This window comes from Quercus suber, unplaced genomic scaffold, assembly GCF_002906115.3.
Source record: "Quercus suber isolate HL8 unplaced genomic scaffold, Cork oak 2.0 scaffold_140, whole genome shotgun sequence".
Classification (NCBI taxonomy): Eukaryota; Viridiplantae; Streptophyta; class Magnoliopsida; order Fagales; family Fagaceae; genus Quercus; species Quercus suber.
This window is the reverse complement of record NW_027069601.1, coordinates 611,313-630,571: the sequence shown is the minus strand read 5'-3', so window position 1 is coordinate 630,571 and position 19,259 is coordinate 611,313. Positions and strand designations below refer to the sequence as shown.

Below are 19,259 nucleotides of genomic sequence, written 5' to 3'. Positions count from 1 at the left end.
AGGACATTTTCCCGCCATATGTCTTTCCAATTGGATGCGTTTCACAAATCAAATCTGTGATGTGTTCCCTCCAAATGTGAATGTTGTTTCGTTTTGGATGATTATGTTTTACTCATAATGTATAGGATTTTCATTCGTAGTGGAACCATAGTTTCTTCTTTTATTTTATTTTTATTTTTTTAACTTTTTACATTTAGGATTGCATTCTCATAGAAATAAAAATAAATTTTCTTTTTTATACATGATAGAAATTCTACTATAGTTTAATTTAAATGTATATGTGTGTAAAACTTCATCTTAAAGACTTAAAACTCAGTCTTTGCCCTCTACACCCAACAAACACTTAAAGCATTTACAGCAGTGGTGGTATAAAGCAATAATGCTAAATTTTAGCTCCACTTTCATTAAAATGATGCTCCAGCAGTGGAGCTAAAGCAAAAAAATTTAGATGATTCGCTACAGTGCACATCTAAAAATAGATGTGCACTGTAGCTTGGAGCTAAAACTAAAAAATAATTTTTTATTCAACTGATCCACTTGTTCCGATTTTTTTTTTCATTTATCAAAACCGGTCAGTCTTCACTCTCACTGTATTCTCACTCTCTCTCGTTCATCTCTCAACTCTCAAGCCTCCAAGCCTCTCAAGCTCACACACAGACACTCCGGTACAATCACTGCCATCCTCAACTCCGATTCCGTCACCGCCATCCTCAACTCCGGTGCGGTCACCGCCATCGTCAACTCTAGAACGGTAGCCGTCATCGTCAACTCCGGTACAGTACAACCTGCTTTTTTTTTTTTTTTCTTTTTTCATTTTATCAAATCCGGTCTTATGATTCACTCTCTCTCGTTCATTGTCATCTCTCATCTCAAGCCTCTCAAGCTCACTCTCTCAACATCGCCGGCCCGACCATCGTCAATGTCGCCGCCATCGTCAAGTTCAGACCCACGCCGCCGATCTGCCTCAGACGCTCTTCGCTTCTGCCGATCCACTTCAGGTTAGTTGCCTCTGTCTTCTTCATGTGGATGCGTTGGGTTTTTTATTTAGGTACTAACATCCGATCCGCCGATCCTCTTCGCGTTGGGTTTTTTATTTGGGTATTATGATTTGGATCCACTTCATGTGGATTTCTCTGTTGTTCTGGATTCTCTGTTGTCCTGTTCATGTGGATCCACTTTTTATTGTTGTTCTGGATTCTTGATAATTTCGGGGAAACAGATTTGGTGATTGGTGTTTCTACTCTCTGTTGTTATTATTATTTGATTATTGTTATTATTATTTGATTGTTTGGTGTTTCTACTCTCTGTTGTGGATGCTTGAAAACAGAACTACCACCGAATTGCAAATTTGGATGAGATAGCATTGGTGTAGGGATTTTGTTTTAATGTTTCACATTTGATTTGGGCGGACTTTGTTGAATATATTGTTGCACAAAACTAGAAACAGAGCACATATTTCTTGTGGTAATTTTAATGTGAAATTGTTAGTTTGGTTTTGAGATGCTCAAAAATGAATTTGGTATTTTCTTTATCAGTGGGATTAAGTTACATGTCAAATTAAATATTTATGCATAATCATGTTCTATTGGTATAATTTTAAGTATTTTAAGTTTTGATATAAATGTTGGTTTGGGAATTTTCTGTGTGCAGGGAAGTTTGCAATTTTTTTTTTCTAATTTTATGGAGTCGCATAGAAACCTACCATATTTTACGGGTATCATGAATGGGGATATAGAAATTGACTATTGGGTTTTTTATTTGGGTATTATGATTTGGATCCACTTCATGTGGATTTCTCTGTTGTTCTGGATTCTCTGTTGTCCTGTTCATGTGGATCCACTTTTTATTGTTGTTCTGGATTCTTGATAATTTTGGGGAAACAGATTTGGTGATTGGTGTTTCTACTCTCTGTTGTTATTATTATTTGATTATTGTTATTATTATTTGATTGTTTGGTGTTTCTACTCTCTGTTGTGGATGCTTGAAAACAGAACTACCACCGAATTGCAAATTTGGATGAGATAGCATTGGTGTAGGGATTTTGTTTTAATGTTTCATATCTGATTTGGGCGGACTTTGTTGGATATATTGTTGCACAAAACTAGAAACAGAGCACATATTTATTGTGGTAATTTTAATGTGAAATTGTTAGTTTGGTTTTGAGATGCTCAAAAATGAATTTGGTATTTTCTTTATCAGTGGGATTAAGTTACATGTCAAATTAAATATTTATGCATAATCATGTTCTATTGGTATAATTTTAAGTATTTTAAGTTTTGATATAAATGTTGGTTTGGGAATTTTCTGTGTGCAGGGAAGTTTGCAATTTTTTTTTTTCTAATTTTATGGAGTCGCATAGAAACCTACCATATTTTACGGGTATCATGAATGGGGATATAGAAATTGACTCGCAATTTTTGGGAATGGCTCAAAATACTCCTTTGTCAGTTTCTGATTCTCCACCTCCACCTCAACCTCAACCTCAACCTCAAGTTGAAAATGCCTCTTCTGTAAAAGGAAAACGAGGCTCTAACTTTAGTGCAGAGGAAGATAAACTCCTAGTGGCAGCATGGCTCAATACTAGTGTTGATGCCGTAAATAGTAATGAACAAACACAAAATACATTTCGTAAAAAAGTTTGGGAGTATTTCCAGAAGTACAATACATCTGGTACTACACGTACTGTTGTCTCCTTGCTAAGTCGTTGGGGCGCGATTAGTAAAAAGGTAAATAAGTTTGCTGGGTGTATGGCTCAAGTTAATACACTTCATCAAAGTGGTACAACCGAAAAAGTTAAGGTATAAATTATATTGCAATAGTGTTAACATGTCCATTTACCAATAGTTTGAAGATATTAATTATGTTATATTTCTTTTAATTTTTTTAGATTAAAGATGCAAAGGCTTTGTTTATAGAGAAGCATGAGAAAGCCTTTCTTATTGACCATTGTTGGCTCATGTTAAAGGACCAACCAAAGTTTGCCGATCCTAGCAATGCTAAATCAAGATCATCTGTGCCTCTAACTCCAGAGTCAATATTTATTGGCGAAGGGGATTGTGGGTCCGGACTTGGTGACTCTTCTAATTTTGAGAGACCCATTGGTAGGAAGGCGGAAAAGGTCTTCCGAAAGAACAAAGCCACTGGAAAAGATGTAGGGGAATATTTGAATAAGAAATTGAAATTGATTGAGGATGTAACTCGATTGGAAGAGGAGAAAATGTTTATTAAGAAAGAAAAACTTGCGGTTGAGAAGAGTCGGACCTCATCGAACATTTATGGCAATTGCAAGGCGAGTCGTAGGAACTTTCTTTTTTGTATGTTGAGAAGCATGAGTCATAGAAATTTGTGCAAGTGTCTGAGTTTTATTGTAATTTGGTTTGAGTTATGTACGTGAGTAATGTATGGACTACTTTGTTCTTGCTATAATATGTGTTTTATTTTATATGTTTTTTTATAAAGTTCTTGCATTTTATAGTTCACATTGTTCCAAGATTACTTCCGGACAATTGAGACGATAATAGGCTATCATGATGATTGAAAATTTTTTTTAGTAAAAAAAAAAAAATTGTATTAAGTATAATTTGGGGTTAAAAAAATTATTTGTTAACACTAGACGATTATTTGCTATCATGTGGTGGCGGTGGTGGAAGAGTCGATGGCGGCGGCGGTGGCGGTGGCAGTGGTGGAAGAGTCTATGGCAGCGGCGGCGGCGGTAGCGGTGGCGGTGACGGTTACAGGTGGTTGTGATTGTTGTTTATTGTAATAGATATATTATTTTATTGTAATAGATATATTATTTTATTGTGATGTTTATATTATTTTATTGTGATGTTTATATTATTTTATTGTATTGAAAGCTAAAATAGATTCACTGCTGCAGCATGTGTGTAGGTATAATAGATAAAGTAACTTTTGGTGGAGCTAAAAAGCTAAATTTTTAGCTCTACTGCTGTGGATGCTCTTATAAAGTGACCACAAAATTCAAATAAATGATTTTTACTTTTGTTGGGTTATTCTTTTTTTTTTTTTTTAGGGTTGTGTGTTATTATTTGAGTTTGATTGCAAGAGTTTTGTAACTTAACCAATTTTTCTTGGTGTGTTTGTAATTTTTGGTATTTTTGAGCACACCTTATTTAGGAAACCCAAATAATGCTACCTATTTATGTATGATATCAATTATTAAAAAAAAAAAAATTAAAGGGGGTAAATATAACATGGGTAAAATATAAAAAGATATTGTGGGGCCTAAAGAATCTGGCAACCCCGAACCACTTTATACCAAGCCCAAGACTCATGCCGAGAAGGAAGAAATGCTCGAGGACGTAGTGAGAAAGTCCAAGTTGCCCAAGGATGTTGCCGAGGACAATCCTATCCTCGGCCAATCAGGACCATGGGAGGAGGAAGCAGCGAGCCATCAAAGGTAACCTCCCGCAGCATCCCAAGAGAAAGAGCAAGTACAAAGTGTTTGCCACGGAAGCATGGTAGATGAGCAATTCCAGGATAAATTGTCACCACCACATTAAATGCCACATCTAAAGTTCTGGTTGCATTAATGAGAAATTACCTCTGAACAGTGCTGTCTTGGTTGCAGCAACTCACAGGAGGTTTGGTAAGATGGCTGATGGGACGAGCAATCAAAGGAAGGCACGAATGATCAACAAGTGGAAGAAAGAGATCGTTGGAGGAGAACTATATATAGTAGGGAGAAACCGATTAAAGGGGGGGACCATTCAAGAATGACCACAAAACTCCTCGGACTGAGCCGAGGACAAACTTTCGTAGATAATTTCAGTTCGTCTATGTATGGTTGTTATGGCCATCATATTAACGGCTGTAATCCTCGCTAAGGGCTAGTTCTTAGACTCATTCTCTATAAATTCATTATATTGGGTTAGATAGATCTGGGTCCATTCTTCCAGCAGAAGAAGTACTCAGATCCAGTCCCTACAGATATATACATATTTTAATATTATAAATTGGCTTTTAATTTGTGTTGATAGCCATTAACCATGTGTTAGGCTCGTATATTGTTTAGTACATTAAAAGGAAGCATTGTTTTATGGTAAAAAATTTTATAGTTGATTAAAAGATTTAAATTTTAATTCCTACCTACACTAAAAACTGATTGGTGTCTTAGTTTAATGATAAATAGCTATTATCCGGAGCGGACACCATAGGTTGAAACTGTCTTTAAAAAATAAAATAAAAAATAAAAAAAGGAAGCATTGTCTTATAAATTTATTAATATTATTATTGTAATTATTAAAAAAAATAAATTTACAGAGTTCAACCATTTAGAATTAGGGTCTATTTGGGATCCACTTACTTTGCTGAAATTGAAAACTTTTTACTAAAAGTATTATAGATAAAGGTAAATGTTAGTTAAAATTGTAGAGTAAGACTCATGAATAGTACCAAAAAGTGCAATAGAACTCATAAATAGTAGTAAAAATAAGCTAAATAATAAAATAAATTGGCAAAAAATAAGCTAGCCAAACAGACACTTAGGATCTGTTTAGGATCTGCTTATTTTGCTGAAACTGAAAACTTTTTATTGAAAGTATTGTAAAAAAAGTTAAAAGTTAGCTGAAATAATATAATAAGACCCATAAATAGTACCAAAAAGTACAGTGAAACTCATAAATAGTAGCAAAAATAAACTTAATAGTAAAGTAAGCTATCAAAATTAATTTTTGCCAAGCACACACTTAGTATAGGAATTAACAAAATAGTGAGTTGATAACTGATAAGTAAAATTAGCACATTAGTTCTTATTTATTTGTAATGTTTTCCCCAACCAACGTATTAATTTTTTAAAGAATTTTAACATTCATCTTAAATGATAGAACTGATATTGTACATTAATCTCAAAAAGTGTTGGGTACAAAGATTATAGTTCCGGGTTGTCATGGAACTGTGGAAATGTAGATGATATGACCCAATTTATCTAGGTTGAACAGCTTCAATTTGGTTGAAAACGGCATACATTGAAAACAAGCATATAGTGGGTTTTCGGCCCACAACAATATTAAGAGGAAATGAAGCCCATTGGGAGAAGAAAGCGTACAGTCCACTGGACCAACCTAGTCCACCCCGGCCCCGCAAATCCATCCACATAAGAACACATAACCTTCTTTTTGCTTGTGTTAAAATGAATTACTTTTGAGAAAAGAAAACCTAATTCCTAATTCAGAGAACATATAAAGGATTTCATCTAGCTCTTATGCCACTGTAAATCCAAAGAGATGTTTCCTTATAATGTTTTTAAGAATCAAGGGCTTGCTTATGAGTTATTTCCATGAGCAGAATACCTTCTTCAGGTTATTTATAGCCCTTTAAAGATGCTTCAATTTCTCTAAAAAAGGGTACTATACCAGCAATATCAAGCATAAGAGCCAGTGTAGCTATTTTAATATTTCAGCAAATATATAGCTAAAAACTCACATATTAGTCTCACCAAATTGGTACAAAATATTAAGTGAGCAACACCACCACATCACATATGGTGAAACACTTTTCGCCAAAGTTAGACTTTTATGTTTTTTAAATATTTTCTTGTTTCAATACTCTCTCTTTTTTGCTCCAACGTCCATGATATCATGGAAGGTACGGTCGAACTTTATGGTCCGTTTGGATTGAGAGAAATGGAGAGGGAGTAGAGTAGATTTGGTCTAAAATCAGCTAACTCTACTCTACTCTCCTCCATTCCCTCTCATTCTCCACTCCATCCAAACGGGCCCTTAATTCTTTACAACCGAGGTAGAATCCCTACGTGGCCACACCCACAAGTATGACTTCTCCAAGTTCTCTTTAATCTTTTTTTTTTTCTTATTAAAATAATAATTATATTATAGTACATAACATCATATCATTATTAAAAAAAATAATGTAACTGATCATTTGATTATATTTTGTTATCTATTGAGATTTTATCATTTTAAATGATTTTATCTATTGTTTAGTTTAAAAACTTGATTTGAGTGGGAATTTTTTTTTTAATAAAACAAGGATAGAGTATTGAGGCTGGTGTATTTGTTGTAAAACATACATTAGCTAAAGTAATAAAAGTGGAGTTTTTTTTTTTTTTTTATTTTTTAATTATCAATTTAGCTAAAATTGTATTGAGACTAATGCTAATACTCTAACGCCATTATAAAATAAATAAATAAATAAATAAATCATAACAATAATATGTGGCCAGGTTAGGAGAGCCAACCGGGTTAAATAACACGAACTTGTAACCTCTGTATGGGGCGGTAAATACTAGCAATACGAAATGAAGATGGACTTGACATGGCCTCTGTGTCTCAACAAATGGTATAAGGAGTCCAAATCTTCTATCCCACTATTCTTGCTCTACTATATACTCCACAAATAAAAACATGCCACATGTCCATCTAATTTATTAAATGCTAAATTTATGCCTTTTATTATTTCAATTTCTAAAATAAATAAATAAATAGCCCATCATATTTAGGTAATTGAAATAATAAAAGGATAAATTTAGCATTTAATAAATTAGAAACATGTGGCATATTTTTATTTGTGGAGTATATAGTGAAGCAAAAAGAGTGGGACAGAAGATTTGAACTCTTACTTTCAATGTTTTGGAAATAAAGGCTTATCAGCAAGAAGAGCACTTAAGTTCGCACATGAGGGTCTCGATTGGTGGTTTTAGAAGATGATTCAAAAGTCCTAATCAAACCTCTACAGAGTAGCATTAGTTCTCTTGCACAGTGCGGCAACATTATTGAAGACGTTAAAAACCTTGCCTCTCTTTTTTACTTGTATTTAATTTTCTGAAGTACGACGACTAGGCAATGTTGTTACACATTCTTTACCCATACACTTATTTTATCATCACATGTTAGTCTGGATGGAAGAAGTACCACTAAATATTAAAATTGTACTACAAGCTGATTTGAAAATTCGTTCTTAATAAAAGCTCTTAGTATGTTTTCTCCACCAAAAAAAAAAAAAAAAAAAAACCTTATAACCTATATAAGGGCATTAAAGTGGTGAAATTTTGGATAAAAAAAATAGTAAATAGTCTAATTTAAAGCTCTAATTTAAAATTAAGTAAATAGAAAAGCTAGGGGAGCCAAGGGGTAACTTTTTTAAATATCTATTTACTACTAATTATAGAAGTAATAAAATCATAAATTATCTGTAAAATATACATATACTGCCCCAAGGTCTGAATCTCTAATTTATTTGGGTGTCCTCAAAATTTAGAATCGGTGCAAAAAAACCCACAAAGAAAATACATCCGATCCATTCCTTAGCTAATACAAGAAACAAAACCAACTTTAAGAAATTCCCAAATCAGCATTAATTATTTTAAAAGATAGAAATATCCCAAAAAAAAAAAAAATCATTTGTAAATAAGGACTGCCCTACTATGTAAATAAGAACTCCTCCTAATAATACCCCCACCCAAAAAAAAAAAAAAAAAAAACGGCTTTACTAAAAAAAATACCAAATCTGATTAGGGGAAAAAAAAAAAAAAAAAAAATCCTTTTGCTTGCATTCTCCAAAGCCTCAAGGCCTTCGACAGTCATGAGTCAACAACTCATTGGTTCACCAGAATCGCCACCCACAAGTTGCTGCTCGAGCCATAGCCAGACTCTGCTCTAGTCTTAACCATTAAATAATAAATAAATAAAAACAAAAAACAAAACAAGACAAAGACAAAATTGTGTATATAGCTTGCACTATTAGCAGAAACTGATGCTAATAAAACTATAAAAGAGTCAATGATTATGAATTTTGTTCCAGGAGAATAAGATAGCATAGTACTGTTGGAAACTTGGAATATGAGGGGAATTTATTTATTTTTCTTTGGTTCAAAGATCATCATAATCCACATTCAAAGATCTATCTTGATTCTTGAAGAATCCACATTCAAAGAAATTTTTCTCTATGTGATTTATGTTGTTGTTGTTGTTTGTTTTTTTTTTTTTTTTTACACAAGATAAAATTTTTACTCTAACATAATCTAAGTATATATGTGAGTGAAAATTCCTCCCAGAGACTTGAACTTCAGCCCTTACCCCTCACACCTACAAGCATTTATACTTGTGGAGTGACTACCGCACCAAGGGTACGCAGTGATATGGTGTTTTGTTTTAAAAATAAATGCCATTCTCATCACATTAAATAAAAGATAAAATAAAATAAAAGGAAAAGAAATGTAAATTTTTTTTATAGACTAATTAAATAATCCTTTGGAAGTACCAATGGTCCTAATTTGTTATTTACTTCTTGTATGTTTTTGTTGAGCTATCAAATTTACTCCATTTAAGGGGGAAAGTCGAGATTTTATTTTATTTGTAATATATATATATATATATACTGTAGGGGACAATAATCCTCAGCCGAACCCAAGTTAAATGGGTAAATATTGTGTGGAGGCCCAATACAATTAATTTGTAGAGATAGGTTGTCCAAATCAACATTTTCAACTGTTCCAAGGGGGGAAGGGCAAGAACAGTAGGAGGAGGGAGCGTAGCTGAAGCCTCTCGAATGTCCTTTGAGTAGTGGATGTTCTCAATTAGCCTCCATTCGGAGGTAGCCGAGACTCTTGCTTGGTTGAGTGCCTCCGCCCACACCACATTACAGTAGTCTCTGCATACCCCTGTCAGCTCTTCTGCCAGCCGCATCTCCCTTTCCTACACTCCCCGTTTATAGGACGCCATCTCCACAGCCTCAAAAACTTCCTTTTCCACCCGAGTTGCTTTTTTAGCCTTCTGTAGATCGACCTTGAGATCCAGGACCAGCTGTCTCTAGGTGGCCAACTCTATCTTAGTGATATGAAGCTTCTTACGTTGGTCCTCGGCCTGTTTCTCAGTGTTCTTCAAACCCGCCTCAGCACTCAGACGCGCCCTTTCCTCTTTAACCAGCTAGCTAGCAAGCTCCTTGTTTTTTTGTTCAAACGCGCCCAAGGCCTTACTAGCGGAGGTTGGCCTTGACCCTGACTTTGTTGCAGACGTCATTGACCCATTCCTCAGCCACAGAAACTTCCTGGATAGCCTACATATAAGCAATGAAGAAATATGTTAGAGATAAAACAAAAGAGTGGGAAAAGAAATGAGTGAAGTGTGCCTAGGAGCTTACCATAGCCAGGTCCCTCTTCAGGGACAAGAAGAGCTCAGGCTGCCTTACTTTCTTCAAGGCATCCATGTCCTTGGGAAGCAGAAAGGGGTGCTCTAAAGCCTTGGCCACATGATAGGCATGGCCTCTCTGGAATTCCTTGATATAAGAATTCCAGGGTAATGTCGCGCCATCCAATTCCAACTTTGGGTTCCAAACTGGATGGCATACGTTGGCCCAGTGCTTGGCCTCCCTACTCTCTACCAAAGTTTCCTGTGCTCTATCGTTGGTTATTTTCTGCTGTTTCGGGCCCTTTAGTAGGGCAATCTCCCCCTCCTTAATGTCCTTCTCTTTCTTTTTCTTCTTTTGCAAGTTTGGATTGGGGTGCAGGCCAAGCAGAGAAGGAAGAGGGGGAAAGGGGAGATTAGGGGAAAGTTAAGTCTTTGGGGCCTCCTTGGATGATGAGCCCTTGTTCCTCTCGGCGAGGATGTCTTTCAAGCCTCTTCTAGGGTTCAAGGCCATGTTCTCCTCCTCCCCGAAGCTGCTATCCACCCTAGCAACAATAAGTCTAGGAGAGTAAGCCACGGAGGATCTGTTAAGTTCGCACTCAGAGTCTGAAAGCTCCACGGGCTTTTCCTGTGCCTCTCCTTCTTCCTCGAGGTGAAATTGATCTATCTTAGCCTCCAATGATAGGTGGGAGGAGGTTGTTTCCTCTCTTAGAGTTGCTATCTCGTGAGGAAAATGGTGGAAGGGCAATTCGATAGGCGGGTGATCTTCTCGGTCTAGGAAATCAGGCACTGAAACTTCAATCTGGGCTAGCTAAAGGTCGCCTACTCTTATCACGTGGCCCACTTCTTGAAACTTGTTCAACAAGGGCTCGAAGTCCAAAATAAGATGGACGGCTCGCAGTTGCCTGTCTTCACTCACGAATATCTCGAACCTCAGTACCTTGTTGAGACTTGGGACGTTAATAAGGCTGAGCCTGGGAGTTGCGTGCCTTTTATTTGCAAAAATATTCGAGGAGCAAATCCTGATTAGACCAATGAAACCCATCATCAAAGAAAACGAAGTGTTAAAAGGGAAAAGTAGTAAAGCTAAAAGTGCTAAATCCTGTGCCAAGGGATCTAAACCTTGGGTATCCCACCTGGCTCTCCCTCTCGAATGGGGCAGTGAAGATCGTCGTGCCACTCCCCAAAGGAAATTAAGTAGTCGTCCTTTAGGCCTTTGTTAGACTTGGGAAGACACAATACGAGCCTAACAATTTTGGATCAGGATTTGAGGTAATATCCCACATCAGTAAGGGAATGGCATTCATACTCCCCTTCTTTTTTATCTGTAACTATTTGGCCTGGGGGACAATACCGCAAGGCTACTCCCTGCGGAATGTGGTACTTGGCCATGAAGCCCTCCATACCAGTGAAAAGGTCTACGAGGTGCTTGAACCTACCTATCTAGGCAGACTAAAGGGTTGCGAAAGGAGTTTTTAAAGAAAGGAAACAAAGAAAGAAAGGTCGAGGAGATTGGCTGAGGAGAAAAGGGCCTAAACAAGTAGAAACTTATGAGAGTAAGCACGTGCGTTTATCCTTGAACCTTTGAAAAGATTGAAAGATTTCTTAAGAAAAGGACTTAGAAGATTTGGAAGCTTGGGAAGCCTTGAAGGTTTGAGAGTTTGAGATTTCTGGAGAGCTTGAAGACTTGTGAAATGAGGAAAATTGATCTCCCCAGGGGCCTTATATAGGAGGCGAAATTGAGTGGGAGTTATCCCGCTCAAAATTCAAGGAGAAAAGCCAGCCGTAGGATCCACATCTCACTGTAGGATATGGGGAAAATAGCGCCGCCTAGAGCATTTAATGAGACATTGCAGGCTTTGAAGTGTCAGAAGCAATTACGGGACACACAAAGCGACATTCTCAAGTGTGGAAATCAAAGGAACATGTGGGATTCGTTATTCAAACATCAAAACCCCAATTTTCTCCTCGAATAGGAGGGGAAAACTGGAGTTTTAAGGGACTATTGTGAGAACGCAAACCCAAATGTATATTGGGCCTTGAGCCTTGTCCGAGGAGGCCCTATGGTCTGAGAATATATTAATAGCAAGGAAGGCATAATACTTCGAACTTTACGAGAAAATTGTGACTATAATGGGTGGGAGAGGTTGTCCGAGAAGGAATATCCCCTTGACTAAACGCAACGAAGATCAAGATGTACTTCCTACCATCCAGGGTGACGTTTCAGGAGGTTTTATTGATAAAAACATGCATCATGAAAGTACAGGGAGGATGAGAGCTAGGAAATATCTAAGAGAAAGCTGTTGTCATTGCATTGAATGCCCTGCAGCTAATTTTCTGGCTGCATTTATTTGGAGAAGACTCATGAACAGTGCTACCTTGGTTACCCTAACTCACAGAGGGCTAGATAGAGTGTTCGATGGGACAAGCACTCAAGTAGTGGTCTGGATGATCAACAAGTAGAGGGCCAAGGTCATTCAAAGGGAGATATATAATGTAAGAGACCTCTGACGAAAGGGGAATCAAAAAAATAGAAGGGGAAACATTGTAGCAATCAAGAACTGAATTTGTAAACTAATTTGAGAATCAATATATAAGAACTGATATCCTCAGATTGTGTCGATGACGATTTTACTTAGAACAAAGAGTCTGTCTTCATTTGCTTGTCATATGAATCCACTTTACTTGTTGTCTGGTTTACTAAGGCCCAATTTTCCAACTCACTCTCTACAAATTCATTGTATTGGGCTTTTTGGACCTAAGTTCATTGATCCTTTGGGCTTGGGCCACAATTGCGTCCCTACAATATTGTATATGTAGTGTCCAATAGTGATTTCCAAAATTACATATATAACAGCAGTGTAATGAGGAACTTGACATAACCAACATCATTAAAATTGCAAGGACAAATTATTTTAGTACCTCCAAATATTCTGGTTGAACTAATGTCTTGTATATTTAATAACTCAAATTAACATCAATAACACCACTACAATTCATTATTCACGTGTGTAAGTACGTGTTACATATTAATATTTATATAATAAATAAATAAATAAATAAAAACTCAGAGAGGGAATTGTTACTTCTACAAAAGTGTTGACATAATTGTAATTTCATTAAATATTAAGAGAAATTAATGTGATTTTATTTTTTGCAAAAAAAAAAAAAAAATTAAAAAGCATAAAACCTCACTTATAATTTTGAACCCGTCAACGCTAACTAAATGACAAGCTTGAATCCAACAGAACATAGAAGTCTATATTTTCTTCGCTAATTGGCCAAACATCACAACTTGTTAGGTGGGCGACAAAGGCAAAGGCATATAAACTTAAACTGAACGGTTTGAGATTTGCAATTTTCAATTTCTGTCCCATCCAGGTTGAAAATGTCACCAAGGTAAACATCCACACACTACACTCTCCAATCCAAGAGACCATAATTTAATGTGGCTTGCTGATTCTTGCTAACGCCGATAAATGTTGGCCATTGCTTTATGTGAACACTACGGGTGGCGCGTGGATTCCGTGAACAATAATTTTAGACCCAATATTTCTTTTACAACGTTTTTCATGACCATTAACTTAGCACGATGTGATTTATGTATAACAGAAGGAGTGAGTCTTCCCTTCTATGCATAGGTCGGGACACAAGACTGAGTTGTTCATTTCAGAGCACACTTTAGTATCGTGTCACTTTCACGTGTTCATCACAATAAATTACGTTGAGTGAAAAATATCTCGTATCTAGCATTATTTGTGCTTAAATTCTATGACAAGGTTGTAAGTTATATTGTCAACAAGAACACTCACGATTTTCATTTGTGCAGTAATTAAGTTGTAATAGGCGACTTTGGTGCCGTTATCTGACCATCTGAACATATCCTATGCAGCCAAATTCATGGAGATAAGAACTTGGCATTTGACACAAAATAGATGTTTTTGGCATGTTTCTTGAAGTTCCTCACCAGCAAAAACCACATGGCAAAAATAATACTAATTAAATAAAATTACATCAAAACTATGTCATTAATAATTAATTAGGCAATGCTTGCCTTCAACTCTCAGTTAAGTACTTCTTTTTCTTTTTCTTTTTTGTAAAATCCTTGTTCTCCACAAGAAATACGATTTAAACCAACGAGTATTTTTCATAATGATTCATGATTGTTACCACTTAACAGGAATAAAAATATAAATAAATAAAATAAAATAAAGAACGGTACGGTGCCAGTGCTTGCTCTTTTTGCTCTTTCCAGTTACGAAAAGGCACTTGCAAAGTTGTAGCTTTGTGTTGTGTACGTTGGGGGGAGTACAAAGTGTATAGAGCAATGCTAGGACCATGGTTGTTAAAATTTTGATCTGGATCCTACGATCGTAGGATTTTACAATTCCATTTGCCCAAAATAATCTGGATCTTTCAAGAATCTTTACGATCGTTCAGGATCAGTTGGATTGTACGATTCTGACAATCCCAAATTACCTTGGTTTCTTGTAATCTACTTTAATTTGACAATAAGTTTAGTTGGACCCAAATGAAAAATAAAATCTCAATAAACCAAGTTTTTCCACTCTAATATAGAGAGAGCGTCAGTTGGACCCAAATAAAAAAATAAAAAAATATCCTAATAGAGTGTTACATTTTGAGGTTTTTGACCTCTTTAAATAATGCTTACAAACGGATGTAGTGATGTATGGTAATTATATTAATGAATGTATAATTTATGTAATTATTAAACATACCAATATGTATTTTTTGTTTTTTTTTTCTCAAATAATGTAGGATCTTACAATCCACAATCTGATTCTACGATCCATGATCTCACTTACCTCCCACGATCCTACATAAGATCCCAATTTTGACAACCTTGCTAGGGACACAAAAAATTCTTCAACTCGCCATATGATGAGTTGCGAGTGGTAGATGTGTGAAGCCACCATTTAATCTCTACCAGCTCACTATGTAACAAGTTGTGGCAATAATTGTAAGATTTTTTATGTCCCTGACATTTTCCAAGCGCAAAATCATATGGCAATATATATGTCTTCTCACATTAATAATATATTTTGTCATAATTAAATTTAATTAATGAAATTCATTATCATAGAGGATATATGGTAAGGGAATATCATGTTATTGTATTCTCTTAGTACTAAAAAATTAGTCTAGTCAATGGCACTAAAACTTGTTCCATTTTTCGAATCCTATGTCTTAACTCAAGAAAACCAATAATCAATGTGATTGATTGTCAGTTGGCAAGTTCTCCATCATATTTATAGGCTCTAAGACCCAATTACTCTAATGATTACAACTTCCATCAACAACAACAACAACAAAATTTTAAAAAAAATATATATAAAACAAAACAAAAATTACACAAACATTAAAAAAATTAATACCAAGAGATTTGTAAGTTTGTAACTCAATAGTGTAATGTGGTGCCTCTTATACGAATCTTACCTCCATGTTCATAGCAATTATAACAAAAAAAAAAAACAAAACAAAACAAAATTAAAAAAAAAAACACACACACAAAATTTATTTCCAAGATAAAGACAAATTGACTAAATCAACATTTTCAAGTGGCTTTTAATCTTTCAATGTATTTTTAAATGTTTACAACTTTCCTTGAAATTTTTGAGAGTTCATCAATTCTCTCATTGGACCATAAATGTGATTTTTTTTTTTTTAGTTAGAGGAGACGACCCTTCTAATCAATACAAGTAAACACAATTGTAGGTTTTAATAAAGGGAAATGCTAACGGATGCCCTTAGGGCAACGGTTAATAATCTATTTAAAAAAAGTTTTTATAGGAAAAAAAATAATTAATGTTTTGACAATTTTTTCTATTTCTCATAAAAGTGGTATCAAAACTTTCCTAAAATGGATTGTTAACGGGCACTCGTTAGCACGACCCTTTTATAAATGTTCGGTTAATATATGTTCTTAGGACATTTATTAATGGAACGTTTTAGGAAAGTTTTAATACCACTTTAGCATGAAATATAAAAAGTTGTCAAAAATATCAATTGCCTTTTTTTTTCCTATAAAAAGTTTCAAATAAAATTTCTTAAGTCAATTCTTAGCATCCATTAACTTTTTCCTTTACTAATTACTAGCTTGTAACCACATGCATATGCATGAATATACTTAAAATATACATTAAGATACATAGTATAATTCTTAGGGTAAATTGCAAATTACACCTCTAAAGTTTGGGGGTGACTGGATTTTATACCTTGAAGTTTTGGAATTTGGATTTTACCCCCTGAAGTTTGGTGATATTGGGATTTTACACACTGACGTTTTAGAATTTGGATTTTACCCACTTTGGGAGTGTTTGGAGTTTACTCCCTACAGTTTTGGGGTGTTTGAATTTTACACCCTAAAGTTTCAGAATTTAGGGGTGTAAAATCCAAATAACCCAAAATTTTAGGGGGTAAAATCCAAACTTTGAAATGTCTGGGTGCAAAATCCAAACACCCCAAACTTTAAGGGGTAAAATCCAAATTCAAAAATTTCAGGGTGTAAAATCCAATCACCCTCAAATTTTTGGGGTGTAATTTGCAATTTGCTCTAATTCTTAATTACATATATAATTTATTGATAGTATTTTTCTTTTAACTCTTTAAAAGTATTGTAAGAATATTATTAGGTAGAAAATGTAAATTGTCATTTAAAAAAAAATTAATGTTTATTAATTTTAAACTCTTTGGTTTTTATACACAATAACTCACTTGAATAGATATTTATGATGTAATCCCATATTTGACTCCAAAATTAAAAAATAAAACTCTCTAAAAATAAATAATTAAGGACATATGGCACAAAATTGGACTTCAATTGTAGAATCTAATTAGATTTTCTCTAAACTTTACCTATTAATATATACTAGCTTATAACCCCATGCATATGCATGAATATACTTAAAAATATATAATAAAGTGCATAATATAATTCCTATATATATATATATAAAATTTAAATACTATTGACAGTTATTTTTATATTTCGTTAATTCTTTAAAAAATTTTATAAGGATATTATTAGGTATAAAATGTAAATTGTCTATTTTTTTTTAATTACTGTGACGCACTTTTTTTTTTTTTTTTTTATAGGATTCATTTATTTTAGACTCTTTGGTTTTTGTACTTAATAACTCACTTGGATGAATATTTATGATGTGGTCTCATATTTGATTCTAAAATTAAGAAATAAAACTCTGGATGAATATTTATGATGTGGTCCCATATTTGATTCTAAAATTAAGAAATAAAACTCTTTAAGAATAAATAATTTAAGACACATGGCGTAAAATTGAACTTTAATTTAAGTTTCTCTCAATTTCACCTATTATTCCCACTAAATTTAGACACATGGCACAAAATTGGATTATAATTTCAAGTTCTAATTCAATTTTCCCTAAGCTTTACCTATTTATATATATATATATATATAGATGACTTATAAATTTATTTTTTTTTAGTTATATGATTATGTTTTTTATGGTTTATTCTATTGGACCCCTTATTTTCTATACTAAATTAACTAATTTGGCACAAAAATTTAAAAATTTAGATTAGATGGAACACGTGGTACAAAATTAAACTCTAATTGAAATTTAATTTTTACACTAAATTAACTCACTTGGCACAAAATTTTAAAATTTAAATTAGATGATACACATGGCGCAAAATTAGACTCTAATTGAATTCCAATTTGAAATTTAATTGGATTTTCTCTCTGTTTTACCTATTATTATATACTAGTATGTAACCCGTGCGGTTAATTATAGTGAACTATTGGTCAATTTCTTTTTTGTCTTTTTGGGTTTATCACAAGGAGGATAGAATTAGATAAAACAATAAAAATATATATTACATTTTATTATTTAAGTGATACTATTGGAGGTTTTTTTTTGGTTTATCATATGGAGGATAGCATTAGATAAAACAATGAATAAAAGAAGAAAATATTACATTTTATTAAGTGATGCTACAATGAAAAAAGAAAAAGAGAATATTGTATTTTATTATTTAAAATATATAAAGCAGCATTAATATATTTTTTTTTGTTTGTCAAACTTACAAAAAAAAAAAAAAAAAAAAAAAAAAACCTATTCACCAACTTAAACATTTCAAGGTCAATTGAGCATCTCTTGCACGTAACCACAAATTCTTCATAACCATAAGGATAAGGTTACGGTTCCAATGTCCCATTCCAGTTTTTTGGCAACCTTGAAAGTTTGGACTTTGATACATGGTGGTTCCCACAGCAAGTAGTCGAAGTATTCTTTGGCATTTTAGAAGCCTATGCTTCCCATGCTAATTTGCCACCAACAACAATTCTTTCGAAGGGAAACCCAATTTGGATTTCTTTGAAATTATTTTTAGTATTGCCACTAATCAGCTAATATCAATCAGTTACTTTCAACCTAAATAAATTCATACATGCATTAAAGAATTAAACTTAGCATGTAAACATCATAAACTCAAAAATCAATGTGTATATAAATAATTTCAAGGAAAATACTCGTGGACTAAAGTACCTCTTAATTAGGACACACACAATTCAAAGAACTCAAAATTTTAAGTATGCACTTCTCTAATTATGGGATTAAACCTAGGGCATGAATGAAAAGAAAAAGAAAAAAAAATACACACACACTCTTGTTCAGAAGATGACCAATCTGGCATCAACACATAGTTTAGAAAAAAATGATAATTGAAGTCTAATAAGTTATAAGTAATGCAGATTTGATTCAAGGTTTTTCTGAAGGTTGTGGGTTTGAGAGAATATTGTTGTTGATACTCAAGAAGCTTACATGATATTAATGATTACATTATCCTTATTAGAGCACCCACAGTAGATGTGGGATATGTGCCAAATGCTAAATATTTGGCACATATCCCACACCAAACCCAATTTGAGGCCATTTAGCAGATGTGGGATATTGTATTTTTTTTGCAACATTGAACAGTACCGTGGCAAATTTGCCACGGTACGGAATGCATGTGGTAAAATTTTTAATGTGTTGATTATGTTGATGAGTTGTAATAAATATTATTTTAATGTGTAGTAAATATTATTTTAATGTATAGAATTGAATTATAAAACATCTGATAAATGAGATGTTATAAAATGATGTGGTAAAATAATAA

At 34.0% G+C, this 19,259-nt stretch overlaps 1 protein-coding gene across 1 annotated transcript; it reads left to right on the top strand.

Annotated features, from left to right (window-relative positions):
• The first annotated feature begins 2,384 nt into the window (after nucleotides 1-2,384).
• LOC111986212 (uncharacterized) lies at nucleotides 2,385-3,747 on the top strand. Its single transcript, XM_065776719.1, has 3 exons — nucleotides 2,385-2,798; nucleotides 2,888-3,314; nucleotides 3,614-3,747. Exons 1-3 carry the CDS (start codon nucleotides 2,385-2,387, stop codon nucleotides 3,745-3,747), a joined length of 975 nt encoding a protein of 324 aa, XP_065632791.1.
• Nucleotides 3,748-19,259: the final 15,512 nt, after the last annotated feature.

What these genes read in the sequence shown, in the direction of transcription:
- LOC111986212 (XM_065776719.1), top strand. Translation starts at nt 2,385, where the DNA reads ATGAATGGGGATATAGAAATTGACTCGCAATTTTTGGGAATGGCTCAA. An exon ending in GTACAACCGAAAAAGTTAAG is followed by an intron (nt 2,799 to 2,887) that starts GTATAAATTATA and finishes TAATTTTTTTAG; the next exon opens with ATTAAAGATGCAAAGGCTTT. An exon ending in TCGTAGGAACTTTCTTTTTT is followed by an intron (nt 3,315 to 3,613) that starts GTATGTTGAGAA and finishes TGTTAACACTAG; the next exon opens with ACGATTATTTGCTATCATGT.